The sequence below is a fragment of the Tamandua tetradactyla genome, chromosome 12 (assembly GCF_023851605.1).
Source record: "Tamandua tetradactyla isolate mTamTet1 chromosome 12, mTamTet1.pri, whole genome shotgun sequence".
NCBI classification, from domain to species: Eukaryota; Metazoa; Chordata; class Mammalia; order Pilosa; family Myrmecophagidae; genus Tamandua; species Tamandua tetradactyla.
In genome coordinates, this window is record NC_135338.1 from 36943686 (window position 1) to 36957289 (window position 13604).

At 35.1% G+C, this 13604-nt stretch overlaps 1 protein-coding gene across 2 annotated transcripts in view; it reads right to left on the minus strand.

Annotated features, from left to right (window-relative positions):
* The window catches only part of SPTLC2 (serine palmitoyltransferase long chain base subunit 2), a 140163-nt gene that overhangs the window by 101928 nt on the left and 24631 nt on the right, over positions 1–13604 (minus strand). For both annotated transcript variants that reach the window (XM_077123200.1, XM_077123201.1), the window contains exon 2: positions 12375–12569. In XM_077123200.1, the coding sequence (XP_076979315.1) occupies positions 12375–12569 (195 nt within the window). The remainder of the gene's footprint in view (positions 1–12374; positions 12570–13604) is intronic.

The following is a 13604-nucleotide window of genomic DNA, read 5'->3' on the forward strand; positions in this document are numbered from 1 at the left end:
TTCAGATAGTTAAGTTCAAAGCAGAAAAGGATACATATGTTATCATCATTTCAATAAGAGAATATAAATTGAAAGGAGAGGAGGCAGAGTTATTATTTCAGTACTAAAGGTGTAAACCAAAGAGAAGTAGTTAATGGCCTTTGTTCTACAAGAGAATGAGCAGCTCTTACAATCACAAAGGCACAGGATAAGGGCTTTTTACACTCATTTCAGATATCCAGGCAGCTGGACTACAATTCAGAGACCTCAGGTATTTCCCTGTCTACTCCAACATTCCAGAAAGCAAAAAAGGAATTTTTATATAACAGTTTACTAATCAGAATCATCCCTTAAAACCTGATTTCTCAAGTTACAATTCCTCCCTTTCCTTTGACGATTCCACAATTTGGGAGGATATGCGGACACTGACCACTCTGACTACTTCCTGCTGACAAAGGCACATCAACCCTAAGGTTTTATGGAGTGGAACTTCTTAGGTTGTACTTGGATATATTCTTTAACTTCAGGGTTTTTTCTGGAGCATTAAGGCTTTCCCCGTATTTTGGCTATGGCAGGGCTGGGCTGTTCTCCTGAAGATAAATTTTATATCTTCTAGGGGTTCACAATGACATCTGCCTCCCAGAACTGGTCAGTTTCCTCTTCTTCTTCAGGATTCTCAGTTGTCAGTTTTTCAATATTGGTCCTGTGAAAGAGTCTGCTACCACCATTGTTACCCTGGGTTAAGCTGCAGTGACAAGAAGTGTTGGGGCCTCTGAGCCCAGGCTTCATCAATCATCGGTGGGAAGGTTTAGGAGGTCAGCGACAGCAAAATCCTTTTGGATGCACTTCAGAGCCATTCTACTCCACTACCGACACCTAGGCAGCCCACACCGGGACTTCGGGTATGGTCTTTTGATTAGATGGAAATGTGACTGTGCCTATTCAAGGCGGGGCTTGATTAAGTTTTGGAGTCCTTTAAAAGGGGAGATATTCTGAGGACAACACAGTTGCTTTAGAACTGCAAGAGACACAGATGTTTGGAGATGCTTGGAGTGCTGACAGAGAGCAGATGTCCAGACACACACATTTGGACATGTAGAACCCAGCAGACATTGCCATGAGATGCTAAGCAAGCAAGAATCCAGAACTGTGTCCTGGAGGAGCTAAGCGAAGGCCCACAGATGCTTAGAGAGGAAACCACTGGCATCAGAAGCTGGAAGCAATGGAACCAGGAACAAGGACCAGCAGACACCAGCCACATGCCTTCCCATGTGACAGACACAGCCTCTCAAGTCAAAATATCTTCCTCTGGATGCCTCAGAACTGTAAATTCGTAACTTAATAAATTCCCTTTTTAAAAACCATTTCATTTCTGGCATATTGCATTCTAGCAGCATTTAGCAAACCAAAATGAGGTTGATTATATTTAATTAACTGACAAAGAAAACATCTGGAAAGGCATCCACTCTCTGTTTATTTTAAAATAACTCTAAAATCAGATAAGTCACTTCGATGGTTGACCTATATTAAATGGTTTCAACTATCTGACTGTATGAAAGTAAAACCAAAAACTTCAAAAAGAAGACTTCAAAAAAAAGAAAACTTAACTGTATTCTTTCTGTCATTAAGTTCTTTCCTAATTACTTAATAATCTACAACTCCCAAAATATTGCCCCCTCCCACAATCTATTGGGGAATGCATAAAACCCTAAAATTCCAGTTTCAAACAAGAAGACTAATTCCAAAATAAAGATTTCCACTCAGATTTTCAAGGACTGAAATGAAAAAAATTTACAGAAAAAATAACAAGAAACACCTAACCACATCAGATTTATTTCAACTCTTGAAATGAGGAAAGACAAAAAAAGGAAGCCATACAATTCTACTATAGTTGGTAAACCACTAGGATCTATATGTGGTGCCACTCTAAATTAATCTAGTAAACAAGGTAACCAAAAACATTCAAAGTTTAAGCCTGTTTTAAATACAAAATTACTTTCTTGCTAAGAAGACTATATAAAACTTTAAAATTAAAGACCTTTACAGTGAACTCTAAATTGTCTATTAAATAGAGCTCAGAGCAGATAATATTATCTTACATAAAGCTCAGCAGGGTCAGCAAGTACTATACCATCTTGCTAGCAACTGGCTACCTATTACATTTCTTAAGGATAGAAAATATTCATAAATAATGTACATAATTGGAAATTTAACCCAACAGACTTCAGAGGAAGCAAGGTCCTACCAACACCTTGATTTGGACTTCTGGCCTCTCACCATTTGACAATATATTTCTGATGTTTTAAGCTGCCCAGTTGTGGTACTTTGTCATGGCAACCTTAGGAACTAAGATACTGTTAGAGAAATATTTCTTCACAGACTGTAAACAACAGCATATTTTGTTTTTAACTGCATAAACACCAGAAAATACTTGCAGAGTCTGGCTCTATCTAACAGAAGGGTTATGAAACCCCAAGACAGCAAAAGAGCTGAAAACTAGAGTGAGGTAGAGCTTTACCCCTCAACCTTGGAATAATTCAAGGTAACCTGTCATATAGTGGTCTCTGGTTAGGAGGGATGAGGTTCCAACTTCTAATCAGAGAACTGTTCCTGTCATGGTCAGAAACTGCCATGTCTCTTTACAACAATGAAAGAGTTGTTAAGTCCCTGAAATGAAGGAGAAAGTTAAACAGTGAGAAGTAAGAAGAGATGGATTTAAAGCTATCGTAGGATCCCTTACCCCCTAGCTAAGTTCTAGAATAGAAGCTTTCAATTCAGTTAGAAAGCAGAAAGATCTGAAAGACAGCTAACCAAACTCTCTGCTGCTTAATGATGAAGAAAGACGGGAACATTATTTTGGGTTCTAATTCTTGATATTCTAGGTAGGTAATGGGAATATCTCTTTCCAAAAATGTATCATATAGTTTAAATATTCTAAGACTAGGGTTTAACTAGAAACTTTTCAGTCCTTCATTCAAATATTTTTAAAGAAACACATGATTTATATTGGACTCTTTGCTAGACTCTTGGAATACATTAAAGAACAAGATAATTCTCTCTGAAAACAATGACACCTTCAACATACCTACACTCATCCTCCCCCATCCACTCCTGAGCCCAATTCTCCTTCTTCTTCACTTCCTCCTCAGTATAGTCACTGGGAATAGACTTCAGTTAGAGCCAACCTAATACTTAATAATCATCTGCTCAATCAAAAAAACATTTACTGAGAAGTAACTTCTAGGCACTAAGCTAAGCACTGGGGATAAAAATGAATAAGACACAATAACCACTACACCTCCAAGAGACTGTGAGTATAGTAAAGAGGGAGAGAAACAGTGTTAAAATCCAATATGATAAGTACTATAAAAGGACGTTTGCCAGAGAGAGAATGTTTAGCTGGTAACGGTGCAGCAACAACAGAGTCAAGTTCAAACAGATTTGAAAGATACATAGTACATGCTTCATGGTCTGTTTCCTGAAGATCTTCACAAACCCCACACTTTTGCACATTACATGGTGCAAGAAACCTAGTTGATACTACCATTCTATTGTTGGGCTTAGAGTACTAGCTAGAGGTAAGTGATTTCAACCACTAGCTTCATAGAAAAAATTCAATTCATGGATTTGTTAAATTAGGATTGTTGAAGATCTTATCAAAAGTAGACTGGAGTCATCTCAATAACTAGCCAATAAAAAAATAGTAATAAAAAATTAAAACTTAATTAGCCAACAAATATCTTACATTATTTAAGTCTATGTGAAGTGAGCTTTCTATAAAATATCACTGGAAAAAAAGAAAAAATAGGTACCACCTATTCTAGTGCCTGTGCAAGCCTTAAGATCACAGGGGAACAGGTTGGGTGCTATCATATTCAAAGGTCGACTTCATAACGTTTGTTAAGAGTAATTTTGGGCCAACACAAATGTCCAAATAATATCAGATGGTGATGATAAAGATGATGAATAGCCACAAAGGCAGCAAGATTTCCCATTTACTGAGGGCTTAAAAGACACCAGGCACTTGCCAAGTGCTTACAAATATTATCCTTTAAATATCCCTGAATGCCTTTACAGATGATATTATTACCCCACTTCCAGAAAGCCTGAATGGTGTTTCCAGTTAGGGCAGTCAGTCAAAGACAAACCCAGGAACTGATCCAGGCCTTCTAATTCCAAAGTCTATGTTTCTTATCCAAATGCCACACTGCCTCCCATTCTGAGACGTGCTGAATCAGTCTGAAATACTCTATAACTTTCAAAGCCCTTTAAAACCACTATGATACTGGCCTCCCCATTCTATTCTCATGTTCTGCCTACAGCAAGCACAGTCATCAATACCACCATACATATCATACACTTGTTCATGTACACCCACCACCCACAGGAGTTGGACAGTTAGACACTATATGATATAGATTTTAACAATAAGAAGCACACATAGACTTAGAAGGCAGAGCCACTTTTTGCACCAGCAAACCTTAGCGCTGCAGCATCAACTAGGCTCCATGTTCCAATGTCTATACACCAACTTTGCGACCGTGGAACATCTGTGATCTCAATACCTATGGTAGCCATGACAGAGCAGTTTCCTAATTTCAGGTGGTTGCTTAGCTGGGGAAAGTGACCTCTAACTTCACTGATCCAGTCGCTCCAAAAATTTATAAGTATCTAATTCCCTGTATTAAGTCTGTTTGCTTGAATAACCTAGAGTGATATCAGTTAATTCCACTGAAACCTATTTCAATAGCACACTCATTGTAATTATTTCTAAGAAATATTGAATAAATAATCTGTTTTACAGATTAAAGGAAGAAAAACTAAATAATTCATCTAAGTCACACAAGACTTCAGTGATACAGTTGAAACTTAGACTCTAGTACTACCCCAATAAGAATTCTCATTGAATAAATGATTTGTTTTACAGATTAAAGGAAGAAAAATTAAATTATTAATCTAAGTCACACAAGATTTCAGTGATATAGTTGAAATTGAGACTGCAGCATTATTCCAATAAGAATTCTCAAGGTCAATTATAACTTAATAACTTTTACTTATTTTACAGTCTAGGACTCAAATCTCAAAATATCAAAGGAGAAAATTTTTCTCGAACATGAAGCAAACAATCACCGCTTTGAAGTTGAGATGAAAAGCTTGGAAGATAAATCTGAAATATTTCAATGCCTTTTCAACATCAAAATGATTTAAAGCTCCACCCTTGACCTACTGTGCCTTGGTGCAGGAGAAGCTTGGGAAAAGTAAGCCAACTTTATCAGTCAGCACAAAGTCTTTAAAAAACAAATTTATATCAGAATTATGAAACTGTTTTACTTTTATCGAAATTTTGGCTAAATAAAGGGAAACAGGATAGAAGAAATACACATCTACAAAATCATAATATATGGCATTTAGACATTTATAGGCTTCTTCTAAATGGTATGCTTATTTCATTTTATTTTTTTTTGCATGGCAGGCACCAGGAATTGAACCCAGGTCTCCAGCATGGCAGGCAAGAACTCTGCCAGTGAGCCACTGTCGCACTGCCCGGTATGCTTATTTTAAAAACATTCTTGTTGAGGTAAACGGACATCCATAGGCAAAAACATGAATGCTGACTTAAGCCCCACATCTTTCACAAGAAGTTCACTCAAAATGGACCTCAGACTTAAGCGTAAAATGTAAAAACTATAAGATTTGTAGGGAAAATAAAGCATAGGAGGAAGTCCTCACGACCTGCAGGCAAAGTTTTCAGACTCGACACCAAAAGTGCAAGAAATAAAGGGGAAAAATTGATTAATTGGAGCTCATTGAAATTTTTTTTCCCATTCTTCCCAAGTTTTATTCAAAAAAAAAAAGGAGAGATGTCCATGAAAAGTAATCATTATAATTACAATAAAGGATTCAATTGGACTGGAATCACCAAGGACACAATTCAGTATGTAACGTCCTATCTCCCCACTACACAAGTAAAAAAAAAAAAAGAAAAGTCAAGCTCTTTCAGTTGTAGAACATTAAGGATAGTTTTTACACTGAAATGGTGCCCCAAATGAATTATAAATAGATTATGAATATATTTTGTCTTCTATTTGTCCTTTTCTTTCTGTTCTTTTTCTTTCTTCTTATGCTTAGCTTTAGCTTCTTCTTCCTCATGCTTTTTGATCAATTGTTTCACTTCTTTTTGTTTGAGAATTCTGATACCTCTCTTTCCATTCTCTCGTTAGTGTGGCGATTTCTACTTTTTCAGCAGAAAGTTTACTAACATCCATGGTCTTATTAAGCACTTTGATAGCTAAAGCAAGTGCTGACTTCAAAGTAATTTCTCCTCCTTGCAGTCTTGTTTTAACATCTTCCACAGGAAGAAAGTGATCAATTGCGTCAAATACTGTTGAAAGGTCAAGCAATGTAAGGTCTAAGCAACAACTATTGGATTTGCAACACAAAAATCATGAGTGATTCTGAGGAGAATCATTTTATGAAGTGGTGGCGACAAAAAACTGACTGGAGTAGGTTCAAGCAAAGGTGGGAAGCAAAACACTGAAAAACACAATGTCTGGGAATTGGGCTTTAAAAAAAATGGGACAGGTTTAGGGGAATGGAGTCAAGATAAGGCATTTTTACAGTGCAAAAAAAATAATAGCATGTCTATGTGCTGATGGGAAAAATGCAGCAGAGGACAAACTGCTGCAGGAAGATAATCACCAGAATTCTAATAGTCAAAACTGGATGTGTTTTAAACAGAAACATCAGAGTACTTGCCAGTCATGTGTCATCTCTAACAAGCTCTAACGGATGGCCGGATTTAAGCAAATTGGATCCCATATTTACTTTTTCACATTTTTATTTACTACCAAAATTGTCAAGGCCTTTTCAAAATACTTTTCTAGTAAAAACCAAAATGAAGCTTAAAAATCTAAGAAAATTTTAACATGGTTTCTTAAACTGGTATCTAAGAATCCCTTATGACAACTATGAATTCTATGGCAATTTTTTCTTCTTTCTTTTCTTCCCTATGGTAATTTTTAAACTTTGTTTTTCATTTTGATCAACGTTTATAAATCAATTCACCAGTTATAACAAAAAAAAAATCCTCTCTCTCAGATAATCCACATTAGAAAGACATTTTCACAGGATCAGACTTTAATTTCTTACATCAGTGTCTCTCAAATTAGTTGGAGAAACAGGAGGGGTAACAGAGGTCCTATAAAGATCTCAGAAATCAGGGTTTTGTTTTTTCCTTTAAAAGAGGTCCAGGGTGGTATAACAGTGGCTCAGTGAAAGAATTCTTGCCTGCTATGCTAGAGACCCAGGTTCAATTCCCGGAGCCTGCCCATGCCAAAATAAATAATAATAATAATAATGATAATAATAATAATAATAAGAGGTCCAAAGACTACAAAGTCTGGAAACGCAGAACCAGAGATTGGCAAAAGTGGGGTTTTTAGAGCTTTGGGATCAATGACCACTGTTAAATACTAAATTCACCAAGTCAGTTACCAAAATCTCAGCCACATCAATAGAACTCAACTAAAATTCTGAATAACTTGGAATAGCAGACAGTGTACCAATTCATTAAACTTTCACATTCTCAGTTAATAATTAATTATAATAGTTAACAATACCCCAAATAACTAGATGCCAAGAAAATGTGAATAAAAATTGAAGCCTAAAGATTCAAAAGAAAAAGTCTTGCTTAAAAAGCTACACAGGGCTCAAAACAAGAAAACCCAATAAATGACAGAAAAACTAATCCTAGGAATGACACTAATGCAAAAGGACAAACTTGTAAATGTACTACAAAACTCTTTTAAAAGGTTTATTCTGGGCATAGCTTCTCACCAAGGAGAAATACCTAAATGGATAAAAATAGATGACTGCTTTATTATAATGAAATGCTAATTCAGCAAAAGAATAAATTATTGAAATACATTACAACATGGATAAACTTAAAACATCATGTTAAGTGAAAGAAGCCAGATACAAAGATCTCACATTATATTGATTTCATGTATGTGAACTGTCCAGAATAGATAAATCTAGAAAGAAAAAATAGATTAGTAGTTGCCTTGGGGGGGAAGTGACTCCTAATGGATATGGAGTTTCTTTTTGGGATGATGAAAATGTTCTGTAAATATACTAAAAGTCATTGGATTATATACATTAAACAGGTGAACTAATGGTATATAAATTATATCTCAATTATTTGTTAAAAAATAATAAATGACTGCTCTTCTGGACTCCACAATATACCATACAGCAATAAAAATGGTGCTCTTTTTAACTGTGGAATAATCCATAGAATTAAAAAAGACAAACCAACCAATTAATCCCCCCTAACTTCCTATACTAGGTAATATTACATTATTAGTTTCCTAAAAGATTACTGATATGATAATTATCAAAATATTCTTAGTAACTTACTTTTTGAAAGAGGTACAAAGCAAAATCCTTCTCAGGAACTCCTATTAATACATTTCAACTGATTTCTTTCTTCTGTATCTTGAAAATTAACCAAATCAGGACTGGACATATAATGTCTCTTCCCAATATCATATCACTCCCATTTTTTAATATCTGATTATGAATAAATTATAGAGGCAAAATATTAAAATTTAGTAAGTATGAGTCAACTTCCCACCATAATTTACTCCCCAGTTTTTCTAGTTTATTTTCTATCTGGATTTTAGTAAATTTTTATGAATTCAAGCTCTTGCTATATCTAACACATAAATGTTTCTTGACCTACTAGCTTCTCCTCTCATAAAAAATAAACAAACCACAGACTGGGAAACTAACATTCTAATCCAAGACACCATTAATAAAAGAGCCTCAAAAGGTAAAGAATCCTGAGAATTTTATATAATTTATATAAAGTGGAACAAACTCATGCTAACTCATATGTATGAGAGGGACTGTGTGATTCAGTTGTAACCAAAGCAATATATAGTGTTCCCTTATGAAGAAGAACTAGCATAAATAAACTGTAGTGGAATGAGGAAGAAAGGATGTGGTTATGAACACCATTTACTCAATGAAATGGGGAAATGGAAACATTATATTTGCATTTTATGATCCCAAGCTAGCACTTTCCCTTACCTCATTCCAGTTTAACACTTTAAAATTTGCCTACTCCTCTTATCACATCTAATACTGTATCAGAAAACAAACACGATCTACCATAAAGTAAAATGATCTTTCCTGCTAAAACCTGGACTTTTATATAAGAAAATGGCAAAATTTAACTGTTTTAATTGCTCATGTTATCAATCATGAAAATCCTATTGAAATGAATTCAAGTAATTTAAGAGTTTTTCTCTGAACATACTATAGAGGCAAATGTCCTGCTCTATCCCACACATTGCCTCCTACTATTTCCTCAAAGAATTATTTTCTGATTAACCCCATGCTACTTAAATTATTTTCTGATTCTACTTCATACAATTCAAGCATAATCTATTTACCTGTATTAGTGCAATGCTCTGCAAAGGCTCTGAAGTTTGAAGAGTTTGTTTCCTCAACAAAATTAGAAACTAATTAAGAATAAATCTATGTCTTCCAATTCTCTCACACAAAGCTAAATACACGCAGACAGTCCCCAACACTTAAACAGTCAACTTATCATTTGGAAACATAAAACAAATTCCAAAGTTTTGGAATTGTATTGTATTTGTAAATTGTATTCATTTACAATGTAATTCAGACTCATCTTCATCATCTCTTCCTTTCATCCTTTCATCCAACCATCCATCCATCTATCTGACTCTGACTTGCAAGCTCTATGGTCACCCCCTGGCTCAAAAACTGCCCATTAACTCATTATCAACCAAACTTCTTAGTTTCACATTCAAAGCACAATTTCTCATATATTCAAGCTCTCAAACATGCCTCATGCCTTTGCCTATACTATCCCCTCAGCCAGGGGAAACCAGTACACCCCCACCACCCCCTCTATATGTCAATTAAGTCTCTACTGCATTTTAGCACTATGACAGGTCTCTGTAGATAAAGATTTTTTTAGTTTGAATCTATGAATAAATATTTACCTCCTATCGTCACATCCATCAACTCAGTCTAGTAGGAAGTTATAAGTTTATAAATAAACAAGTAATTTTGCAATACTGTACATCATTAAGAACTTACCAGAGTGACATACAAAATCAACATATCGGATTCACTCTGATCAGAAAGTTTATTTTGGATAGAAAAGAAGAAATGAAAAAAGCCTTAAAATTGGTTCTGATTTTCACATTGGTGGTGATGGTAGCACAGTTGTGAACGTAATTAACAAAACTGAAATATATAGCTCAAAGTGATTAAAAGGGGAAATGTTAGATTGTATTAATGTGACAGAAAAAAAAAATCCATGGAACTACACCACACAAATAGTGAACACTAAGTTAAATCATGAACTATAGTTAATAGTACAACTACAAAAATGTGCTATCATCAGTTGTAACAAATGTTCCACACCAATGCAGTTGTTAAGGTAAATGGAAATCCTGTATTTTATGCATAAGTGTTCTATAAACCTACAACTTTTATAATATAGAAAAAAAAGAGTTAAGACTGCTGGACTGAGTTCTGAGTAAAGGACTTTGTGTGCATTAAGTATTCAAAAAACACTGTCTTAATGAAATAAACTTGTAGGCAATCCAGAGGAATAACTAAGATGGCAACTTGTCTAGAGAGGATGCAGAGAAACTGGAACTCTAGTGTTCTGCTGGTAGAAATGTAAATTGGGCAGTCATTGTCAAAAAGTTAAATATAAAATTACAATATGACCTGGCATTTTCACTTCTAGGTAGATACCCAAATTAAGTGAAAACGGGATCTCTAATAGGATATTTGTATGCCAATATTTATAGCAGCATTATTCACAATATCAAAAAGGTGGGAAAAGTTCAAGCGTCCATCATTAAATGGATAAATAGAATTGGTACATACATACAATGGAATATTATTCAGTCATAAGAAAGAAGTTATGAGACATGCTGCAACATGGAAGAACCTTGAAAATATTAAGCTCAGTGAAAAAAGCCAAGGCACATAAGGAGAAATATATGATATCACTTATAAGAAATGACTTGAAATAGCAAATTCACAGAGACAGAAAGTAGATTAGAGGTTACCAGGTTATGGGGGGAGAGAGAGAAGAGGAGTGACTGTTTGAAAAAATAATTTTTTAAAACTGGAAAAAAAAAGATTGCCAACTTGTCATGCTGGGGCTAGGAAGTGGTGACAGAATGGTTGAGATAAAAGAAGAATGTCTGATTTTGAGTTTTCTTAGAGACCAAAATCCTCAATCCATATACTGACGGGTTTTGGCTTCCTAGTTGCTGACGACCTCCAAGGGACATATCTCCTTTTCTCATAGCCTGAACAAGATCCTTTCTTCTCCCACATTATTTTCATGCTTTCTTCCCCGCTACAACAAAATCACAATTCAGTTTTTGATGTTTTCTTCTACGAGCAATGTTTGCTGGCTGCTCTGAGTGGTACCCTTGCCACAGCCACACCTGTCTTCTGATTCCCCACAAGGTGAGAGGTACCATGGACAAAAAAAACCCTCTAATGGCTTAATTTCTCTAACCTGTTCCATTTCCTGGGCTAGGTCCAACTGCTCAATGCTTCACATACTAAGAACAAGCAAGCTTGTTTTATTTTTAGAAAAGTTAGACATTTTTATCCTAATTTTAATCATTTATTGAGAAGAAGTAATATATGTATGTATATTGGTCAAATCTCTAAAGGCACAAAAAGGGTATACAAAGTGAAATGAAGTGAGTCATTATCACTGTTTTCTACTCTAAATAGAATAACTCAATCACACTCTGTTTTAGAGCTTATTTGTTTGGAAAGAGGCACTGATCCCTGAACCATACAACTATGTACAGGATGCACAAAGCATTAGTTCTAGAAGAATACAAGCTTTTCAAAAGAGTATAGACATAACCTGGGATACAGTGTGATTCCATGAACAGAATGAAGTGGGATTTTGCCACTCCAAAGACCTGTCTCTGAATATCAGCTTTGACACGAGATGTCTTAGAAAGCATTACGTAACTTGTGGATTTTAGCTTTCTTACCCACAAAATAGGATAGTGTTTCTTACCTCATTAGGTTCTTATGATTAAATAAAAAATATATTAAATTCATTGTTCTGTATAGCCAAAATTTCTCCAATGAAAAAATTTCTTAAATATATTAATTGCTTTAATTTCTTCATGTCTTTAACCTTGCTTTCAGCTCTTTGTGGAATGTTTTCATTTAACTACACCTGGAATATTTTTACTTTATCTTGTACCCAAATTTCTAAAGACAAAAATGAATGAAAATATTAAGATTTTTGTAAAAGGCTTACATTTACAGAATCAAAGACTCTCTTACTAATTAATTACCTTTTGTTCTTCTCTTTCCGTTGCATGGTGACACTTTTCAATTCTCCAATGTCTCAAGAAATCTCGGAGATAACCAAAGAGGGTGAGTACACCATACCCCACGTAAGTAAGCACAGCAACCAGCATTGGTGTTTCTTCAAAATCTTCATTAAACGGTCTTTTATATAGTCCCCCATTTTGTGTAACATGATGGATCTAGAAGAGAAGTTTAAAGTTTATTTCAACCATGGTAAGAAAAAAGATTTCTACTTAAAACCGAAGTCCTCAGGGTGGGCCACGGTGGCTCAGCAGGCAAGGATGCTTGCCTGCCATGCCAGAAGACCCGGGTTCGATTCCCGGTGCCTGCCCATGTTAAAAAAAAAAAAACAAACCTGAAGTCCTCAGAGATAGGCAGAACTATGTATTCAGTAATAGTCAAATAAAACACTAAGATATGGGCAGGCCACAGTGGCTCAGCAGGCAGAGTTTTCGCTTGCCGTGCCATAGACCCGGGTTTGTTTCTGGGTGCCTGACCATGTTAAAAAAAAAAATACTAAGATAACTGTTTACAATACAAATAATTTATGTTATATATATTTCAGATGAACAGAAAGGAAAAAAAGAGGGAATTAGAAGGACTGCCTAAAAACAATAGTCCTAAAAATAAAACTGACTTTTATTTTTATTGGAGTTTATGAAATAAATTCTAAAAGGCTGTGGTTGAAGAATGCATTAATTTCCTCTTTCTAATAAAGAAAACTAAAAATACACATTCACGAAACGAAAGCCTATTCTGAAAAATAATAATATAAGCTTACAGGTAAAACAATCAAATGTAGATTCAGTTTTAGAATGTAAAATATCTGTAAATGTCTTATTGCTGTATATTCTGCACATTGGAATACCACCCAGCCATAGTATTCCAAGTAATTATCGGCACTATGCCTCTGTGAAGACACATGGTTCATATTAGCCTTTGCTGTCAATGGCAACATGCAAAAAACTATATACAAAAGTAAGAATGGTCCAGCACTGTGTAAGAGTAGAGAAAGTGAAATCTAGCACAAAAGGGAAAAAGAGTAATCACTAACTGCCACGAATTAAGAATTGCTATTCTTTCCTCTCTTCATCTTGACATTAAGTATCCATTTCCAAATACTGTAGAATTATCCCTGGTTGTATCTTGTGGGATATTTTACCATATAAATACCAAACTTTTTTTTTTCTTAGCTTGTAGCTTAAGGATTTTTA